The sequence below is a fragment of the Folsomia candida genome, unplaced genomic scaffold (genome assembly GCF_002217175.1).
Source record: "Folsomia candida strain VU population unplaced genomic scaffold, ASM221717v1 Fcan01_Sc057, whole genome shotgun sequence".
Classification (NCBI taxonomy): domain Eukaryota; kingdom Metazoa; phylum Arthropoda; class Collembola; order Entomobryomorpha; family Isotomidae; genus Folsomia; species Folsomia candida.
Genome location: NW_019091249.1, coordinates 40,780 through 62,278, shown reverse-complemented (window position 1 = coordinate 62,278; position 21,499 = coordinate 40,780). Strand labels below are relative to the sequence as shown.

Sequence of the window (21,499 nt, the reverse complement as noted above, 5' to 3'; positions counted from 1 at the left end):
TTCATGACGCTTTCATGAATTAAAAAAATGAGATATCTCTTGCGTCATACATATGTGAAAATTAGATGGAAAAGTATGAATTGAATCTTGTTAACCCTCGCTAATTTTTACGGGTACGCTGTCGTTTCTTTATTTCTAGCAATAATGACTTGTGACAATTGTGTGATAGGTTGTCTAGAGTAAAATGAAACGAATTCAAACTTTAATTGTATGTAATTGATCCGTTTAGTATAGAGGTTCCGGCCAGTTTTTATATGAACCTTCATATCGATTGCAAAAAAACAATACTCAAAAAAGTTGATTCGTTCGAATAGTAGAGTACCTACAGACTGACAAACAGACGGATAAGTAGTTTATATAAAGTAAACTTCGGTCACTTAATGGATGAAGCGTGTGAACAAAAAATGTCAATGGCAATGACGATCAAAGTCTGTGGAAGGAAGAAAGAAAGCAACAAAGGTATAAAATACCATGAGACGTAGTCAGATCCTTGGTAATTATGTCTGGATATAATTCTGGATGCCTTTCTTCGAGTCGTAATACATCTGAAACGTGAGAAGTGCAAATGTTCTGATTTAGATTATACACTTGATAGGTTAATGGATTATTTTCGTGTGAAAATTATTTATCCTTCTCAAAACAAATGCAAAGAAAGAACCATAAATATACTCATTTATTAGGGTTAGGAATTCTTCGACGTTGATGACTACATACGTTTGCGTTATGATTTCAGTAGATGTATGTATCTGTAGTTCAGGTTTCACTTATTTATAAATATACGATTGTGGTATATTTAGTAATTATGCGTTTACCGATACAAACATGTGTAGTTAAATAAGTCACAGACGTACGTATGAATATATATGGCCATCGTGTATGCCTACGATCGGTATTTTTGTGCTGCTCTGAGACAGCCCATTCAATTTTTATTATGTATATACATATCTACCTTAATGCAACAAACCATTATAAAATTCCCGGAGGTGCAGTTCAATCTGACCAGGAGTCCATTCTATTACGTGCTTCAAACGTTCGATACAACCCAAAATGTGAGATATTGCTTGTTTATGACATCTTGGACATTTTTACAGTAGATGAATTCGTTGTATATCGAATCCATTAACCATGATGGTGGGGAAATCATTGTCTCATTTTATGCTGGACACTCAATACTACTTCCTCTGCAACTAATGTTCATGTCCTTACAATACTTTATACATATATACGATATATAAGATCAGATCACTTATCTACTCACAAAAAGATTGCTCCATAATTTGTAATTCCGTTAGTTGTATTACGCACTTGCTTCCAGTGCGTCTCTTGATGTCATCATCTTCATTTTTCTTCCCGTGTCCCGTGCATCCAACAACGAAACGATTCTTGATCTTTTGTCGTAAGTAACGCGACAAAACTTGAGTGGTGAATAAGAGATACAAATGAGACTGGATTTCATGGCTGGGACGGAAAAGCATGCTCATTTCGAGCAGGATCGTTGGCATTTATTGGGAACACAATTACTATTTATTTCCATTCATATGAGATTTCCTAAGTATTTTTCTCCTTTTTCCACCGAGACCGAGATCATTTACCGTCTGAATGTGTGCGGAAGACTTGGAAAAAATAAACATAGATAGACGCGTAACCTTCTTTTGTTTGTCTGTCATGTGTGCGTAGCGTAGATTGACATCATTCCACAATTATTTTCTCCATCCGACTCGGCCAGCGAGGTAAGTATAGTATGTACATACACATGGTTTCTGTGGAACTGGAGTATGCAATCCCAATTGAAAAAGGGAGCAAACGAATCAAATTTAATGACAATTGCACTTTCTCTCTGAATAAAATGTAAATAGCTGCAGCGGCCTGCACTCCGTCCTCATAAAATTCAAGGAAGCGTCGCTCATCTCCGAATTCCGTGTTGTTTATGTGACAATCTGAACGACCAGTGTCTGCTGGGTTTGGATACATTCTGCCATTTTCGCCATCAAACTGGGATGCAGGAATCTGTCACTCATTCAATCCTTGTAAAATGCAGAAAATACATTTCCAGACTCAATCGAATATCGAAATAATTTTGCGAACCATTCAAATCCAAACTCCGGGTGGTAATGTGTAGGGATTCATCGTAAAAGTTGAACAGAACCCAGCAAACCAAGAGCACTGCAAAGAGTTGGAAAGGGTACGTTTTTTTGCTGTCGTAATTTTATTCCTGTGCATACATACGTACATTACATTGGAAAATACTTTACATATTGTCTATGACATGCGCTTTGTTAATTTCCCAATTTGGCATTATTTCCATGAACACTGGACTAAAATCTGACATTATCATATTAAAAGTATAAAGTAAGGTGAAAAAATCATTCATTTAAATAGTCCATTTGTTGAAGCAACATTTATATGGATATCATTTTTATTATCCCAGGTATAAATATCTATACATTTATAATGAGGAAGCAGGCTAATCTTTTCGACATTGTAAATAAGTCCAAACTTTCTTTGAGTTTCTTGATTATCCACAAGAAATCATAAATCAAATGTTAAATCCAGTGTCGCAATCCACCAGAATGAGTTTGTTCTGAAGAAAGTATGACTTGTTCCGTCCCATCATCACATCATCACCTTCTCTCGTACGCCAGAAAATTATGTTCAGCATCAACGACTCCGAAACTTCATTATATTCTTTCCAAAAAGCACCCGCAATTTCACTTTTATTACTCGAATTGAAAACTGGATTTGTTTTCACCAAAACATGCTTGACACCAACCGCGTCAGTCGAGACATGATTAATAATTTCTTCTGAGGGGTGAGTATAGTAGTAAAACATAAAACCAAAATGTCGGTTCACTTGGCCGTAAAAAGATTTGATTCAATTCTTGCTTGGAATTTGAGATGGGTGCACTAGACGAGAAATTATATATGCGAGAAGCTCTTTGTATTGCTGTTTTGTGGGATGACAGAAGATACATACGTGCTCAACTTAGCCACGATATCGTCCTTTCGAAAATTGTGATCCTAAATTCCTTGACATTTTCATTCAAATTTCATTTTTACTACGTATTTGGTAGAACTTTATACGTTGAATGAAAGGTGACACAGCGGTGGTGAAATATGTTTACTTTGAAAATTAATATTTTGTGTTTTATGGAAGACATAAAAATAAGTACCGTACAGTAGTAGCTGTTGTCCTGCAACTCATCATTTTAAATAATTCATTTGTAGCTCATGTCATCATCATGCCATGCTCTTCATCTTATTTTTTGAATGGCGGAAATTTATAATTGTCGTGGTGATATTTTTGATCAGCAATTTAAAATGGAAACACTTTTCGATTTACCCTACTTCAACTGAAAATGGTTGTTCGGAGCTAAATATTTATAATAATTATTAATGGAGAAAATCATCAAATGTGTACGTGGCCAATCAATCTGATGGGCATTCATAGAAACAAAAACTGGACATGTGAGGCAATTTGAGAAAGTGGTTTATTTCCCTTTGGGAAATTGTCGAATTTCTCTAAATATCTGGACCCTCAAACACTTTACCCTCATCTTCCAACCCTTCCTTACAAGCCGAAATTTGATTTATTGCTATCAACAAACTCTATTCCTCAAAGAGTTGGAGGGAATAAGATGGAGTGAAGTGTGAACTCGACGTGCCACAGGTTATTCTGCCCAACTTGTTGAGTGAATTGCATATTTTTCTGAGATGGAAACCTGAAAATAGATTCGAATCCAGATCCAGAATAGGATTTGAATATATAAATTAAATTCTAGACACAATGCAATTCCATTTCTCGAGTATTGTACGCTTTCACTTGGCCGAACTTGTACATAAACATTGATCTGGTGAGAAATGATTACATAACAATGTACAATGTATGTGTATTCCTACCAAGAATGACAATGAGTAAGTAGATTTTTTGGATATGCAAATTCAGATGAATAAGGGAGAGTTCGGTGTAATGCAGTTGTGTGACATTGACATAACAGTTCATAAGTGACGAATGAAGTTTGTCGCACTCTGAACATTGTAAAGTTTGGTTTCCCAAAGTGAGTGGGTATGCAGATTCGTGAGAAATCTCGGTCAACCCCAAGATCACCTGCTGTGTTTTGCTTGGTCCGAACTCTTTATTTATGAACCAAGGGCTGGATTGTTACTTTTTATAGCACATATGTATGTAAGTATTCCTTAGAGCTCTTAATAATCAAGAAGGAACACCATGTTCGAAAACACTTCACTTCTCAGGTGAAGAGAGCGCAATTAAAAGGATAAAATAAATTTGTTAGATACAAAATTATTGAATAACCGCACTCGATATGTAATCTTATTTTACTTTTGTAATACAAAAATGTATTTCACTTACTGAGAAATCATAAATAATCCTAGTGGATGCAAATGAATTGATTTTCAACCCTATATCATCTACGAGAAAGCAATAAGAACGATTCGAATGGGAGAATTAAGACCTCAAAAACTCGTTATGTACGTCTGTATGTACATACTTACCTGCCCGATTCCACCAGGTTGCACCCATTCAATATTGCTAGTCTATTCTCATTGAAATAATTGCATACCCAACTTGGAATCAACTAATAGAAAGAAATATTGATAAAATGCAGTACTATCTACATAGGTAAAATACTGACGAAAATAGAGAGAAAGTAAGTATTTACTGCGTTATGCCACACGAATAAGTCATATGTACATAAGTACCTAGGATTATTTATCTAGGTTTATGAATACGCATCTTTATCCTCGTTATGTCCAACATTATTTTGGTCGTCTGTCCAAACAAAAAAGCATTATGCAATCCCAGTAAACACATCACTGCAACAGTAATAATTTCAAGGGCGGAAACCTTAATCGTATGTCCCAAATACAAAAACAAATGATATTAGTGTTTCAGTAGTACTATTTCTTCTATGATGAAAACTGACTTCAAATTTTCAATCCGAATACATTTTGATTATATGTATCGGGGTGCCTGCGTGTATCGGGGTTTGCGTCAGTCGGACCATCTAACGTACAGTTCTTTCACCACGTCGCATAATTGCATTTCCTTAATACACTACTGCAGAACAGAAAAATGCCACATTTGTTCTCGACACTATAAATTACTATCATCCAATATACATATTCTCATCTGAGGAGTACATAATATACCAATAAATATTTGCAACGAGACAGGGACAAAATTAAAGAATGGAGATTGTCCATTGTCGTACCGGAAATAGTAGCGCATCCATTATTCCGTGGACAGATTACCTGTCACAAATAAATACGACGTGCAGTGCAATAATCTCATTGGCGTCTTCATCCCTCAGTCAGTAGGCATATTGGTCACCGTCCTATTTCTTATCTTTTTGGGATGCCGTCTCAAACCTTTTATTTCATACAGTTTCCACAGCTTTCTCTTTGAATAGAGTCAACTTGAGTATGTGAATTATTTTATTTTTTGAAGTGAAACGAGTCCCCCGGGATGAATTCATCTTTTGTGTTTTATTCCATTCTTTAACGTCATTGACAATGCGGAGTGCACCCAATAAATTGAGGTAAATATGAGAAATCCACCCCTAATTCAGTTTCACTCCCTCCGATGAGGAAAAAGGGGAAGCATGACAAACTAAAATTGTCTTCTGGAGATAAGCCAGACACCGTTACATTCTCACAATTGCTAAACCATGTGAATGTTTCAGAGTGGAGGATCAGGATGAGATTGAAATCTACCGAAACATAGGTTTAGAGGAAGATAAGCTCATGAGTACAATATCCTCCCATTTTGCTAATGATGACTTCCTTGGCTTATTTATTGCAAAAATGAGCACAATGTTTGAAAAAACAGAGTCAGACATGATTAAATAGGTATGTATGTATATCCATCTCCGCTTAAATAGATCGGGTGAATTATTGCCCACAAAGACGAAATACCAGATTAATTTCGCCATATTTTATTTAGGTGACATGAACCATATTGAAAGATTTTTATTAAATTGTGTACCGAAAATGTACACATATATTTCACTTTTTTCTGGAAGCTATTCTATTAAAAATCCTCCCCGTTTTTCAATCCCCTGCATAATCGGATCATATAAAAGTTTTTACTAAATAATTATTTTCCCGAGTTGACTCAACCTGGTCAAATTTTACGTCCACCCATTTGCAAAGGACAAATTTGCAGGCTGATTGACAAGTCCACAGGCAATTAAGTCTCATTTATTGCTGAAAGATTCGTCAAACAACTTAATTTCATGCAAAGTTTGCTACTGCTTTCTTTCAAATTAATGAAAACGACGAAAAACAAAGTGCTTCCGGGTATTTAAAAGTTGTCTTGATACAAAAATATTGTCGAGAAATTGAAATGCCATACTCATTTATTTCACTTTCATGCATGAAATCTCTGTTCATCCCTTCTCTGCTCGGGAAATGTTTACTTTACGTAATTAAAGTAATCGGAATGTTTACGCTACAAAAGAATCATACCGATGACAAAATACACCATCGGCACATTTCCCACTTTCATCTCATCCTGCCACCGTTTTGAATTGTTTATCTTTCTACTAAATGTCGCCATCAGATGACAAACTTGGCTTTTAATCCTCCTTTCGAAACCTGATCCTTTGCATAAAAATAAACAGACAAAGAAGTTTCACTAGAAAAACAACAGATTGAAGCTAAATATGGTCGTATTCTCACTAACTTTAACAATATTTTATTTCCCTATTTTTATACAAAAATATGGCAACGTGTGAACAGTAAGGAATTGATTATTCACGCCAACCACTTCAAAATTCGTAATTCATACAATATTTAAAATTAATTCATGTCAATTCATATATTAAAAATGGACCAGCTTCATAAAAATCTCTTCATTCTACATAAACAATTGTCACAAAACTGCACAATTTAGTCAGGTTCGAGTGTTTGAATAGTTTTCCATACCGTGACGAGCTCTTTAACGATGTGAGTTGGTCCATCATCAATCAGCAGCAGCAACATCAAATCGAGAAGGACGACATTGTCACATTGTGTCAGCTTCACACTCGTAAACTTGCCCTGGACAGAATTGCTGGTATCCAAAGTCCGGGAAAAGTGAGAACCGGTTCCGCTACGCGACAAGGATGCAGTTTCCCACCGACGGAAGAGGACCCTTCTGAAAGTTATGAGTGCAAAAAATGGGACTGGTTTTCACCCACAGCGGCATCCCTTCCAACCCGGAATGAGGGATGCTGGCTGATTGATGCAACTCAAGAGGGGATACGTTTGACCAAGTCGAATCAAATCAAATTCGTTCAGGTTCATGATAATTGTCTAGCTGGACTTGCATAATGCAACTTTCGTCCACTCGTAAGTAGATAATAAATGTCAAGAGTGGCTTCAATTTGGTCACATAATTTCTCATTAACTCGAACTGTGTGATGCAGAAATGTGCACAATTCTAAAATTCAATGGTATTGTCCACGTAATGGGAAGAGAAATCAAAGTGGGGTACTTGACACGGCGACAATACATTGTGTCGGACTGGACAATAATTAGACACGGGGGGAGAGTGGACGTATTTACGAGATTAAGAAATATTTTTTTAATGAATGAAATAATCCGTTATGGATTGTAAATAATCTAAATATGTATAGCGCGTTGAGTGCTCTTCAGGTTTTCAGTTTTCATGAAAATTTCTATTTTGAGTATGAAAAAAAATTGTCATATTTATTTTACCGCCTTCCCAACAGATCTTTAGCTCATCAAACCAATGTATGCACATGATCTGATTTCTATTTCCACGTCCCCTTCACTGCGTATTATTACCTTACCACCTCTTTATCCGACTCACTACTAGGGATGAAAGTACATAAGTAGACCGAATTTACTTGTGAGTCAAAAGTTGTGACAAGCTTATTGAGAAATGCAGAAAAAGACATTTATGAATCTTCTACCTACATACATATTACATACATATACTCCGAAAATAATAATACTCCGAAATATTTCAAATATATACTTACAGACTTATTTATTTCGTACGTATGTACATCACGTTTTTTTCATTTTTCAGATTAAGCAAGCTATGGAATATTAGTATAGAATTTTAGACCCCAATATTTAAATATCTAAATTAGTATTGTTCACATTATGTATAAAAAAAATAAGGGCTACTGGAGTAGCTCCTTGGTGAGTAAATACGCAATTACTTATTTACTGGTAAAACGTGAATCCGAAATTTCCTGCAAAAGTAATTAGGGAATTTCCAGTTAGAAATTTGCATGTACGAGAAACATTTACTTACTTTTAGTCCAGAAGTTATTTTTACCTGGTGAAAACCGAAATTCCACGTGTTCCGTGGCATTCAAGGGGATTGGATAGTAATTATCAGAGTTGAACTTCAGAACCATCAGCGTTGCCACAAGCGCAGCTATCACCAGGAAGATGATGATAATGATAACGAAGCCAATCAAAGTTGCGACGACGCTATTTCCTCTGGACGGGCTTGAATTTGCAGTTTCTTCATCCATCGTTCTGCACTAAATCATGTATCACTATTTAAATTTTGATGTTAATACTTAAAAAAATTGTTATTTAAATTAATATTTAACCTCTTTTTGCAAAATTTAATTACGAAAAATGCTGTGTTGCGCAATGCAAAACATTTGCTGCATTTATGACTAATTTTCGGAAATTTTATAGCCAAATCAGGTTATGCATGTAATATACATGTATGTAATCTTGACTTCGTCACAGATTTAGTAAGACTGAACGATCGAAAATAATTCCCTGATACAAATATTTATGTACATTCATGTAACGACTTCGAATAAGTTGGCATATGCAATTTAATAAGTAAGTTCGTCCTAAAGTTAATGTGAATATTTCTTTAGATAACTAAATCACTAAAGTAAAGCAAGTTGGAAATATGATATCTGTACCGGTCAAATACACAATTAACTCAAGTTACATGCATTTGTTCCTCGACATCTAAATTTTAAACAAAACGTTGCCTTAGCTAATTAAATATTAAGGGTTATGTTGTACATAGTGACATTATATTTTACTACGTTTCGCTTGCCAGACCACTTGCGTGATCCAAGTTAAAATTTCATATAATAATTAAATTTTACAAATTTTGTACTGGAAATAATTGTGATCCTCGAGCAATGAATTTCTTTGTCTGTAGACGTACAATAGTCCACACTTAAGAAGTACAAACGTTAGCGGTTTTATGACTTCATCTTACTTTGCATTTGTTGTAATTATGCATGAATAAGAGTATTTCAATATGAATGAAGGAACAGAAGTTTTCAAATCAAACCCAGTCACAAGATCGAAGAATAGAGTGAATGAAATGTGGAGAATGAAGTGTCCGGATATCTACAATAGATTGGCATATGAATTTGTAAAAAAATCCAAGCCAAGCTATTCATGCACTTAAATATTTAGAAAGTAAATATGTAAATATACATTTCAGAATTTGGAAATATTGAAAGTTCAGGTCGTATGACAGCTTCATCCGAAATACATCTGCACCTTAAAGTACAAACCAATTTTGACACAAAAAACGTTGACCAAACACTTTATCTCACTGGACTGCACTTCGTCATTGAGTTTATCATGTACATATGATTTATTTATTACATCACGGCCTACATACTTCACGACGATTAACATGATATGTAATTGATTCTCAATTGGTTATTTTCCACCCGGACCAACATGCACTGACGATTCGTCAGTGACGAAATAGAAAAAATTATATAACTTAATGCATTGTCATCGATAGATATTTGACAAATCCATTACGTCTCCGATGTTATTCAAATATAACAAACAAATCGAAACATGAAGCTTATCTCATTCAATTATTTTTCAAGCTTATCAATCCTACCACAGAGTCAAATGAAGCTTGATTTAACGTTTTCACCATCTCTGTGGGGTATAAAAGACGGCGTTTCTCCACACAAAATCAATCAGTTTAATCATTTTCCTAAAAATAGAGTCACCTTTAAAAATTATTCTCTCATAAAATGATCAAACCAATTGCATTACTGGTTTTGGGAGCTTTTCTCTCAACGCCAGCCATGGGACAATGGGAGACCAATATGGTCCCAGGTCGTCACACCATGGTCCATCTTTTTGAGTGGAAATGGTCAAATATTGCCGACGAATGTGAAAGATTCCTCGGCCCTTTCGGCTACGGTGGCGTGCAGGTGAAAAAATATTTAATCTTTACAATTAGTATTTTTCTCCAAACCTCGTAAAATTTTAAACACGTATCCAATTCACTCATCTCTAGGCTTTTCTACTTTTGCAAACTTCGTAAAACCAGTAAACTTATATTACTACATATTTTATGCAAGTTTGTAAAAATTGCTCAAATTAGCATATAAAATAAGTTTGCAAATCAAAGCTAAGTTTATGCAACTTTGCAAAATTTTATCAAATAACTTGTAAAAAAATTAACAATTTATGAACTTGAGAATTTACTTTATAGTTATCCTTCCGACTAAATTTACTCAAAATAAAAAATTAATTTACACATTTATAGGTGTCACCTCCCAATGAAAATGCAGTGATCAACGATCCATTTCGCCCTTGGTACGAGAGATACCAACCCGTTTCGTACAAATTGGAGACACGATCCGGTAACGAAACCGAGTTTGCCGACATGGTTCGTCGCTGTAACGCCGTGGGTGTCCGAATTTACGTGGACGCCGTGATCAACCACATGACGGGTGCCTTCTTTGAAGGCGTCGGGACGGGCGGCAGTACTTTCTCCGGTCCGAATAAAGACTACCCCGGCGTGCCTTACGGTGTCCTCGATTTTAATGGAATCGGAATAGGCGAAGGCGACTGCCCTAATCCCATCGGAAATGTTTCCGACTACAGTAATCCGATTGAAGTCAGGAATTGCGAACTTGTATTTCTCCGTGATTTGAAATTGGGCTCGGAGTATCCGCGTGTAAAGATTTTGGAGTATCTCAATAAATTGGTCGACTTGGGCGTGGCAGGATTTAGGTACACATTTTTAGTAGTTATTTATTTTGAAAGAGTGTCCTAAATTATATTAATTTTGCAGAGTTGATGCTTCCAAACACATGTGGCCAGAGGATATGACTCTCATCTTGGGTGGGTTACACTATCTCCCGACAGAGCATGGCTTCCCAGCCTTTAAAAAGCCATTCATTGTCCAAGAAGTTATCGATCTGGGTATGAAAACTTCATCACTTATAACAGATCCTTTTCTAACTATGAACATGGAATTATTACATTTGAACAGGAAATGAGCCAATTCCAGGCTCGGAATATTTTAGTATTGGGCGAGTAACAGAGTTCAAATATGGGGCACATTTAGGCCGAGTATTCCGAAAAGTTGGTGACGAGAAGTTGGCATATCTCGTCAATTGGGGTAAGTTCCATTGCTCGTCTCGCCTTATCAGTACTTGTCGCCATATTTCACTTGTCGTTATGCATTTGTGTAGGTCCTGGCGAAACAGGATGGGGATTATATCCTTCCAACAATGCTTTAGCATTTATTGACAATCACGACAATCAACGAGGCCATGGAGCTGGTGGGGCGGATATTCTGACCTTCCGTGACTTCAGGTTGTACAAAATGGCTCAAGCTTTTATGCTAGCCCATCCATACGGTGTGACCAGAGTGATGTCCTCGTATGGATGGGAGCCATACGAGGCTAACTGGGTGGGTAAAAAATCATGTTATGCAGATTTACAACTACTTAAGCAATCTTGACCAAGTAATGATATTATTTGTTTAGATTGGACCCCCAAACACGGACGGAGCCACGGACGACGTTCCTGTCAATGAGGATATGACCTGTAGTGGAGGATGGATTTGTGAACACAGATGGCGTCAGATTTACAATATGGTCAAATTCCGAAATGTTGTCGAAGGTACGGTAAAAACTCAGATTTTAAATTTGTCTTGGTAATTAATTCCTGTTTTTTTATCAGGAACTGGGTTGAATGACTGGACTGATAATATGAGCAATCAAATCACATTTTGTCGTGGTGACAAAGGATTCATCGCAATCAACAATGACGATTTCGAAATGAGACGAACCTTTGTGCAGGTATTAAGGATTTTAATCAGTTTAAATTTAATTTGGATGTGCTTAACATTTATTTTCATCCACTTTCCAGACTTGTCTCCCCCAAGGAACGTACTGTGACGTGATATCAGGCAACCTGGAGAATGGGACGTGTACAGGAAAATCCGTAGTTGTCGCTTCATTTGGATACGCAGACATTTATATTTCAAATCTTGACGAAGATCCAATGATCGCGTTGCATGCAGAGGTAATAATTCCAGAGAATTAGTTATTAAAATGGAGAGCTAACAGTATACATATTTTATTTCAGGCTAAATTATAGGCAACAAAGTAGGAATGGTATCTTACATTACAAATAAAATAATGGGTTTAATATATGTAAGCTCTAATTTAATAAAAATTTATTAAATTTATTGGCGATCTTATTGTCATTAAGATCATAAGCAAAATAATTTTAGCCTATATTTAATACCTTCATGAAGCTCTGAACTATCGGCTTTCACAAACAAACGGCTTCTTATGGTAGCACGCAACCTGTGGAATGTAATTTCGAATTAAATCATACTCAATATAATTTACATATGTAGGTGTCATCTCATCATAAAATATAGGAAAAGAACTTGATCATCTAGAATTGTAAAAAGCTGGGACAAAAATAACAAGGACATAATTGTACTTTTAAATTTTGAATTAAAATTTGAAAACGTGTTCCTTGAAAATTTTCAAAATAACAGTGGCTACTGGTCAGCTTCGAATATGACTAATGCTTCCATAAATCAGTTATAACTATTGTCAACTTACGTCGTGCCACTTCAACCCATCGTTATAAAAGTTGTTAAATATTGCCAGACACGATTCCTCGATGCCCTGAAACATAAATTTATGAGAATAATTTTTCCTGCATTTTTAGTCACCAAATAACTTCATCTCACATTATATCCCTCTAATCTCGGATTATTTTCTCTATTATCCGGCTGTGGTATTCCCGCACCTGACGATTAACGAAAAATTACATAGCTTTTTTTAAAATTGGGTCAATATTTAGATTACATTACCTCCCGTGTGACTCCAGTCGGAACGCCTTCTATCCAATCCAATACCAACACCGGACCCTGTCCAGGTCCAACTTTGTCCCGTTTTCCTTCCGCTCGTCCAAATGTAACGCTTCCTCCCAGACGAGATGTGTTGCTATGGAAACCAAAAGTTACTCGAGTCAGAATTTTCAATCACCTTTCACACTAATCGGTCAAACTTATTACAAGTAATTGTTCCCACGACGATCCCATGTGCCCTTAAAAATCACCTTTTCAATCATCTCACCTTCACAAACGTATTTTCCGCAGCAGACTCCAAACTGACCAGGTTCATGCAATGTCTCCTGCAAACTGAGTTAGCACCGTCCCAATCCAACTCCAAACTTGCAGTGGGTGGATTTTCCCATGAGAATAAATAATTATGCGTGACCCCACGAGGATCACGGTACTGTAGCGTCCTCCCAACTTTTGTGGAAAAACAATTGGGACAAAATTACTAAAAAAATCTGGTTTTAAAACTTTAAATTGCAATCCTTACCACTGCACTGCTGGCCAAAAACGGCAGGAATAATGCTGGACAGGAGAGTAACGACTCCAAATATTATTAGTTTCAGCATTTTGTCAAGTTGGCTGTGAAGGCGTTGTTACTTGTCCTGCGACGGGATAACGAGTAACTTTAAGAAGATTGCATGCTCGTTTTTTTGTCTGAATCACATTACACGTCATAAATTATAATGCAATCTCTGCACTCTAACTTGACCGTGTATTGTTGGTTTACATACTTGCCTTTGATGTTGTAATCTGCAATCTAACCATTCTGTTTGTGCGTTGTCAGACTGTGTCAGGGGGGAATTTTTACGACTTCTTCTTCATTTTTGATATAGAATGAGTTACGAAGTCGTAGGAGTAAGAGTAACAAATTGTGCAATACAACGAGGAATAATTAGCTCTTTGGGCGAGGAAGGGATTGGAAAAGCGAAAGTGGTATTGGCTCATTTATGTATTTATTTAAATTTCTGTTTCAAGGGAACGGAAACTATTTTTATATGCACTTAGAATTGTGTATGTTTGTATTAAGTGGTAATTGGAATTAGGATTAATATTTGCGGATAAACACTTACTCAGAAATTGATGGTAGAGTCTATGATGATGCATGTTTTTAGAGTTGCAGCATTTTTTGTGTTAATTTCTATGCAAGAATTAAACTCAAAGTTGGAATCATAATGCATGATAATAATTCGAGCTGGACCTACTTCCTTCATCACTGAATGAATTGTCATCAGACGTAGCCACCACATTATTTACTCAATAAATTACTATGATTATATTTAGTGAGCTATTTACACTATGTATACTATTTACCTACATAAAAATATCGCAACTTAAGTCATATTTAATTGTATAATATGCATGTAAGTAATTTTAAAATGGAAGAGGGAGGAAGAATGATTTCATGTATTGTGAATTTATTAATTTTGCCATATGATGTGCAAAATATCACAAACACAAAATCAAATCTTAATAATTTTAACAAAGCAAATTCAATTAATATAACTACAAGTTTTGAAAGAATTGCAAAGTAAACATGTATGTATTTAAATAATTGCCGTTAAAGTAATTATTAATTTAATCTCTTTGATCATTTTTTGTCAAATAAAGTTCATGTACACAGCAAGAAATTAATAGAAAAATATTGTTTTTCTTTTAAGTCAATAACCAATAATAATACATCCGATATAAACGAGAAATTTTAGCAAAGCGTGGTGCGATTTCCAAAATTGGTACTAGTTAGAGTGCAGAATTTTTGCTCTTGGTCGCTTTACTACATATAAGTAGTTCCGGGTGCATAAATAATTTTGAAAAACAAACCTGATAAAAGCACGTAATACAGCAAGGGCCACGTTTCGGCACATAATGTCTCATGGAAAATTTTAGTTCAACGTCAAAAATTAAGGATATTTTGAAATGTTGCCTTGTGGAAAATTAAAAAAACGATGGAGAAATTTTTGTTTCAGTGCCGATCAACTGTATGTAAAATATTTTAAATTTTAGTTTTGCTATACCGAGAACTAGAACTAGAACTTGTAAAAATTCTGCACTGTAAATTTATTTATTATTTGGATTAGCTTCGATGAGATTTCATGCTTTTCTGAGATATTGTTATACATTATTTAATTTTCTCATTTTCCAACATCTTGCCCGTGTTGGCAGTGAAAGGTGCTACCATAATGGGCCCCCAATGTATCGTTAATGTCGATTCGTAGGTACGGAAATGAATCCTCCGTTACTTCAGGCCAATGCGGAGCCTTGGTTTTCGTCCATCCTGATGGTATGCTGTAAGAAATAAAGTAAAACATAAATGACTAGCCCAGAATATTAGGCTAAAGTCTGGAAATGTTGATTAGGAAATTTGGAATTCCTAACCCGAAGCGCATAAACGAATAAAAGATCCCGATCATCTTCGAACTTATAGCCTTTTCGGTATCGTTGTACGGCTGGTCGTCAAATTTGAACAGATAATGAAGCTCGTCCCCGTGAGCGACACCTTTAACACGGAAGAAAATAAACACAAACTCACCTTGAAGTTTTAAAAATACATAAGTAAAATCCCAAACTTGCCTGGCGGAATTTCTTCAGCACCACCCATGTCCACATAGTAAGACCGATTTCTGTACATTAATTTAATTTGCATGCATTTAAAAAAAATTCAGATTGGTTATGTATTGCTCGAATAAGTTTAGACATACCGATTTGCATTGTAAAATTCGAAGTGATACAGGTATGTGGGCAACCTCACCCCACCTATTTCTTTTGCGTGCGACATCGCTTTATGTAAAGCCGGAGCTTTGAAGTAGTAAGTAGAAAAGATCTGCAAAACAAGTTTGGATGGGGTTAAATCTTAATTGATGTACGCATGTATGTGTTTGTACCCCCGTAAACTATAACTTCATAAAATTATTCGTAGTTATTTTTTTTAAATAAAAACCCTTGGCCTGCTCAACCATATAAATATTGCTTAGCTGACAAGGGACACTCACGACCTGTCGTTTGAGTCCAGGGTACCCACCATGTTTTTTAGAATCTACTAGGACCCCAGATGAAGGATTCATTCATATTTCCTTGTAAAACTCATATTTGGCGACGTGGCGTGGCGCCAAATTCGCCAAAATTGAATGTTTTTATTTTTGAAACCGCCATAACTTTTGAAATTGTGGACGGATTTTCAAAATTTTTGGCAAAAATCATGACAGAGAGTTCAACTTTCTTATTCCATGAAATTTTTTCTAAAATTATCGCTTTTAACTTTTCGCAAAATTTCGTAATTTTCTTCGAAATGGGGGTTCGTCGAAAAAATCCTAAAAATATTGCAAAAATTAGAAATTTTTTATTTTTATTTTTTGTCAAAAATTTCGACTTTTGTGATCATTTTAAGCATAAAATTTTGAAAATCCGACATAAACTGCAAAAGTTATGAGGGTTTGAAGTTGGTCGAAAATGTAAATTTTTAAGTTTGGCGCCACGCCATGGCGCCAAATATGAGTTTTACACGGAAATATGAATGGATCCTTCATCTGGGGTCCTAGTAGATTCTAAAAAACATAGTGGGTACCCTGGACTCAAACGACAGGTCGTGAGTGTCCCTTGTGAGTGTTTTAAACTTAAATAACTGTACAAACATGCTCGTGATGTATTTCAGTTGACTTCTTCGTAATGTTATTATGACAAAACTCAACTAATAATTATTAACTAAATGATTAAATTTGCTTACGTTCGAGACGTAAGGGGTCATTTCGGCGAACTTGGTGGCCATCCTCGCCTCCTTCAGGAATGACGAAATAACTGTCTCATGCATCCCAATTGGTTTGTCCAAAATTCCTGGAACGAAAAATTGAAAGTGACATATTTTTACATATTTTTATTCAATTAACATTACCGAAATTGCTGGAATTCAACATGTTCTGGATAAATTTATTTTGCAAGAATTTTGGATCTTCGTGAGAGCGATTAGGCTTGATAAACTGATTGAAGTAGCGTGAAAAGATTACGCTACCGTCATCCATATTTGTTCCAAGGAGTAGTGGTACACGACTCCTCGTCTCGGGATCCACTTCCTGTGGGTGCATGGGTACCATAACGAATTCAGGGCTTATGGTGTTCGCTTGATTTGACGGCACCCCCTGAAGAAAAGATTTTTGATTATTTGAGAACCAATATTACGCCATTATTTTCTCTAAAGTCTAAAGTCATTTGTGGGTCACAAATTCACTTATTAAAGTCACAAATTTTGTACTTCCCAGCTTTAAGATTAACAACCCAGGTCTCCCAGCGTATGTATGGACTCAATTTAGGCCAGACTAGTATCAATCCATCACAAATTTAATTATTATGCAATTTTCGAATGACAATATCCACCAATGCTGAGGTTTAGCGGATATATTTGCATCCAATGAGGAGAACATGCGCCCTACAGTTGACAAATTGTTAACTTTTCAAATTTACTTTCTCCTGATCGGTTGCAAATTCCTCCTCCAAATTTGAGCATTGGTACATGGTGTGATTTTCTAAACATGCATTTATTAAATTTGTGAAGGATTTTCACTGGTTTGATCGCGCCCGTCGAGGCCTCAATTGCAAGTCTAGGCTAACGCCAAATTTTATGCTACTCTTTTTGTGACAATAATTTATTAATAATCCCAATCGCTATACATATACAATGCTTTGTCACTTACGTAAAAACTGATATTATTTGCAATGTCAAAAATCGATGAAGAATTTATTTTTTGAAGACAAATAAGTTGTTCGTCGACAGTTCCATCTGAGCAATTACACGCTGCCACGAATTGTTGACTTTGATCCTTCGCACTCAGGTTTATCGTCCATCCTGCAAGATTATCTCCTGCGTTGTTGAAGGATCATTATTACAAAATCCACAATAACATTGATTAGCTGATGACAATAACATATTAGAAATACTTATCGTACCACTGGAAGCTATGGCTCGGTGAAACAGTTTGTAAGTTTCGTTTCCACGGGTTAGTTTGCTATCCATCAAATACCCTACACTTGCCGCGCCTGCACTTTGTCCATAAATTGTTATAAGATCGGGATTTCCATTAAAGTGAATTATGAACTCTTTGATCCACTTTAAAGCCCAGAACTGGTCTAGGAGACCAAGATTTCCGGGTGATTGATCAGTTTCGAAAGTGAAGAATCCTAAATTTACCAGGTGATTTAATATGGTGCGTAATTTTGTGAACATCAATATATTTGCTTATATCACTAGTTAAGACATGCATTTAAGTAATTACCGAAAATCCCTAGTCTATAATTTATAGAAACAAGGATTATATCCTTTTCTGCTAGTAATCTGTCCCCAGTGAACATACTTCCGGACCACCGTATGAAAGAGCCCCTTGTTTTATTAATCAGAGTAACTTACATGTACATCAGTTATGTGGGTTAATGCGTCAGCGGATTTGTTATTAACGAAATATTTGACGTAGTCACGACACGACATCTCATTTTGCATTACGTTTCATATACTTAGCAAATTTGTGAAGCTCAAAAAAAAATGTCGGGAGAAGATTCACAAAATATGGTTTCACAAATTTCGCAAAAAAAACAATAATTTTGTGTTGATTTTGTAGTCTCCATAAAGTTTCATAATTTTTTGAAATAAAGACGTGTCCAATTGCTGTGTGATGGACGCTACGTTGATGGCCTTCGGCAAAATTTTAATTAATTTATCATTATTCGGATGATAAATCAATGTATTTTTTTGGACGATAGCATTTCATCATAAAACTATTCATTAAAAATACAGCATACTTTTGTGAGGATGCGAATTATGTAAAACCTTAAAACAACAGCATTGAGAAAATTTAAAAATTTGATATTGATGAACTTTTGTCTCCCCGTAATTTTCCAGATATTTCGAAGGCATTATATGTTTAAAACTAATGTGCTAAGAAATCGATATGGTTTTTGATGGTTAATAATTTTGGGACTATAAAGATACCAATTAATAGTGAGTGTGACAAATAAATTGTTCTGGGAGTGTATTTAACTTTTCCTTGAGATATATTTCTAAAATTACCAGTCAGGGTCTACATAGGGTAAATTTAGTGGTCTTTCAAAAATTTTTATTTTTGTAAATTATTTGCCCTAGAAGGATACTTTTTGGACCAAATTAAAAAGTACGTTGGACCTTCCATAAGTTATATATTTGGCCTGGTTTTTATTAATTACGGAAAATAGTTACCTAAATAAAATCATGATCCGATGTCAAATAGTAAACTAAATACAATGGAATATATAAATCCCATTGTATCTAGTTTAAATAGTATTTGAGATTTTAAAATTAGAATTTATCTGAAATGAAATTGTATCATTATGATGTAATTTCAAGCAGAAATCAGAATTCATAGTTTTGTTAGAGAAATCACCCGATTTAGGCAACTACATACTTTTAAAACATTATTAATTTGACTCCTCACATAACCAATTTATTTATTATTCAAATTTTTATGACCCATTACTGTTCAAACAAATCTATTATGTAGTAATGAACAAAGGCCGGACACTTATTTAATTATGGTATTTTCAATTTGAACCCAATGCTGCTCAAACGTGTCAAGGGTATTTATGGTTAGTTGTACGTCACACTATTGAGAAAATTTTTTCAAGATTTTTCAATATTTTTAGCTTTTAGAAAACATGATATTTTCTCCAAAATTTCTACCATTTTAGCAAAATATGTATTTATTAAAAAAAATCATGATTGTTAACTGTATCACAATTTTGCGTATTTTTCAACTTTCCTAATTTTTAAAAACTTTTCTTACTTCAAGATCGATATATTCATATTTACAAAAAAACTACTACGATCTTTGATAATGGATGAGGCCCTTACCGTGTATTTTGATCAACACGGGACGAAGTCCACTAGAGTTTCCCTGAAAATGCAAAAATGCAAACGCGTGTAACAATACTATTGCATATTGACATATGTAGCTTATATCAAGCAAAATTTGAAAATAGAATTAATATGTATATCTATATTATGACAAGGAACTTAGGTGTTGGACAAGTTAAGCGTTAGCATCCATAAATGTACACCAAATTGTTCCTAACACATGAGCTCGGTCGCTACAGCTTATTCAGTTAATTTTACTGAATGGTCATCAACTTCCGAGTTCTGCTTCAAACGCAATCATAATCAAATACACTGTTCACATTTTTCCACCCACGTTGCACTTTGCCAGAAAACAAGAGAAGTGGAAACTCTGAATACACATTTTTGTAGTGTAGATAATTGCATTAATTTTTTCAATAATTTTTTCAAGCAAGTCTCTGCCGATTATAAAATTTGTACAATGCTCCTCAGCCTATTACTTATAACAAAGTCACTGATGGAATTAAAATGATGATAGCGTGGAACTGAATCCTCTCTGGTATTAAAAATGTTTCCTGTGATGTAATGTCTGACAGTTTCAATCATTTATAGTATGAAAAGCGGTTAAGAAAAAAAAACTTATTCCAGTGATAATTATTATAAATTTACCTTTGGTTTATAAATATTGAGCACAAGACAGTCCTCTACCAATACAGGAATTAAACTTGATGGAGCTTGAAAACAGGATGTCTCATTGTTTGCATCCACAGGCGTATCGTAACGATTATAACTTTTGACAGGTTGGAATCTGGGTGGTGCTTCTGCATAGCGGATACCCTTAAACTGGACGATATCCTCAGTAATTAACCCCCGGATAGTGCCCACTTCTGGCACCTCCACGGTTTCCCACTCCGCAAGCACAAGTTTGATTACGAAAAATATCAAGACGTACATATTGTTGTACATTTCGATCTATTAGATGGATAATTTTGAGAAAACTTTCGAGGTGTCTATAGCTGGAAGTTAAAAATTCAATGCCGAAATTGTAATTAGCGAGTTTGAAGAAACAAAATTGCTCATTGCCACAACAAATTGGACATTAACGTTACAAATACTCCATTGTATGTATTATTGTGTCATAAAAATGTGCATGGTTCATAAATCTTATTGAAAATTGGTTGTGAGATTTTTAATTTGTCTGCGATTAGGCAAACACAACTCTACATTGTCTACATACATATACATATGTATGTATCACAAATCATAATTATATTGTCATAGTTTAATTTACTTAAATGTGATATAACGATTTGCTCTCCGTATTTGATTATGTATATCATAGTGAGTCACCACGTATTAACAATTCCAATTTTAAGACTGGTCATGGCTTATGCAACAAGTATTACTAAGTTTTCAATTATTATATTACCAAAGAAACCGGCATGGTGAAGGTTTCAGCTAGTGGGTGGTACCTTCAAAATAATTGAGAAGTTTCAGCTTAATCA

At 35.2% G+C, this 21,499-nt stretch overlaps 4 protein-coding genes across 4 annotated transcripts; 1 reads left to right on the top strand and 3 right to left on the bottom strand.

Annotated features, from left to right (window-relative positions):
- The first annotated feature begins 9,933 nt into the window (after positions 1–9,933).
- On the top strand, positions 9,934–12,478 carry LOC110862425 (alpha-amylase B). Its single transcript, XM_022111621.2, has 9 exons — positions 9,934–10,202; positions 10,541–11,010; positions 11,072–11,202; positions 11,273–11,401; positions 11,475–11,695; positions 11,772–11,907; positions 11,968–12,086; positions 12,157–12,312; positions 12,376–12,478. Exons 1-9 carry the CDS (start codon positions 10,020–10,022, stop codon positions 12,385–12,387), a joined length of 1,557 nt encoding a protein of 518 aa, XP_021967313.1. The 5' UTR covers positions 9,934–10,019; the 3' UTR covers positions 12,388–12,478.
- LOC110862427 (L-selectin) lies at positions 12,445–13,795 on the bottom strand. The gene is made up of 6 exons (XM_022111622.2): positions 13,638–13,795; positions 13,386–13,564; positions 13,121–13,253; positions 12,998–13,056; positions 12,867–12,932; positions 12,445–12,599 (listed from the first exon to the last, which is right to left on the bottom strand). The coding sequence occupies exons 1-6, from the start codon at positions 13,714–13,716 to the stop codon at positions 12,555–12,557; spliced, it is 561 nt and encodes a 186-aa protein (XP_021967314.1). The 5' UTR covers positions 13,717–13,795; the 3' UTR covers positions 12,445–12,554.
- A 983-nt stretch (positions 13,796–14,778) lies between these two features.
- Positions 14,779–18,863, bottom strand: LOC110862430 (carboxylesterase 1C). The gene is made up of 7 exons (XM_035845546.1): positions 18,083–18,863; positions 17,830–17,996; positions 17,034–17,277; positions 16,869–16,975; positions 15,847–15,968; positions 15,524–15,768; positions 14,779–15,433 (listed from the first exon to the last, which is right to left on the bottom strand). Exons 1-6 carry the CDS (start codon positions 18,357–18,359, stop codon positions 15,687–15,689), a joined length of 999 nt encoding a protein of 332 aa, XP_035701439.1. The 5' UTR covers positions 18,360–18,863; the 3' UTR covers positions 14,779–15,433; positions 15,524–15,686.
- A 1,097-nt stretch (positions 18,864–19,960) lies between these two features.
- Positions 19,961–21,439, bottom strand: LOC118433545 (venom carboxylesterase-6-like). The gene is made up of 2 exons (XM_035845545.1): positions 20,664–21,439; positions 19,961–20,055 (listed from the first exon to the last, which is right to left on the bottom strand). Exons 1-2 carry the CDS (start codon positions 20,958–20,960, stop codon positions 19,981–19,983), a joined length of 372 nt encoding a protein of 123 aa, XP_035701438.1. The 5' UTR covers positions 20,961–21,439; the 3' UTR covers positions 19,961–19,980.
- Positions 21,440–21,499: the final 60 nt, after the last annotated feature.

What these genes read in the sequence shown, in the direction of transcription:
- LOC110862425 (XM_022111621.2), top strand. Translation starts at nt 10,020, where the DNA reads ATGATCAAACCAATTGCATTACTGGTTTTGGGAGCTTTTCTCTCAACG. An exon ending in TCGGCTACGGTGGCGTGCAG is followed by an intron (nt 10,203 to 10,540) that starts GTGAAAAAATAT and finishes ACACATTTATAG; the next exon opens with GTGTCACCTCCCAATGAAAA. An exon ending in TTGGGCGTGGCAGGATTTAG is followed by an intron (nt 11,011 to 11,071) that starts GTACACATTTTT and finishes TTAATTTTGCAG; the next exon opens with AGTTGATGCTTCCAAACACA.
- LOC110862427 (XM_022111622.2), bottom strand. Translation starts at nt 13,716, where the DNA reads ATGCTGAAACTAATAATATTTGGAGTCGTTACTCTCCTGTCCAGCATT. An exon ending in TTTTGGCCAGCAGTGCAGTG is followed by an intron (nt 13,565 to 13,637) that starts GTAAGGATTGCA and finishes TTTCCACAAAAG; the next exon opens with TTGGGAGGACGCTACAGTAC. An exon ending in CGACTGGAGTCACACGGGAG is followed by an intron (nt 13,057 to 13,120) that starts GTAATGTAATCT and finishes GTTAATCGTCAG; the next exon opens with GTGCGGGAATACCACAGCCG.
- LOC110862430 (XM_035845546.1), bottom strand. Translation starts at nt 18,359, where the DNA reads ATGTTCACAAAATTACGCACCATATTAAATCACCTGGTAAATTTAGGA. An exon ending in GTTGAATTCCAGCAATTTCG is followed by an intron (nt 16,976 to 17,033) that starts GTAATGTTAATT and finishes TTTTCGTTCCAG; the next exon opens with GAATTTTGGACAAACCAATT. An exon ending in TGACCCCTTACGTCTCGAAC is followed by an intron (nt 15,969 to 16,868) that starts GTAAGCAAATTT and finishes CTTGTTTTGCAG; the next exon opens with ATCTTTTCTACTTACTACTT.
- LOC118433545 (XM_035845545.1), bottom strand. Translation starts at nt 20,960, where the DNA reads ATGTACAACAATATGTACGTCTTGATATTTTTCGTAATCAAACTTGTG. An exon ending in TCAATATTTATAAACCAAAG is followed by an intron (nt 20,056 to 20,663) that starts GTAAATTTATAA and finishes TTGCATTTTCAG; the next exon opens with GGAAACTCTAGTGGACTTCG.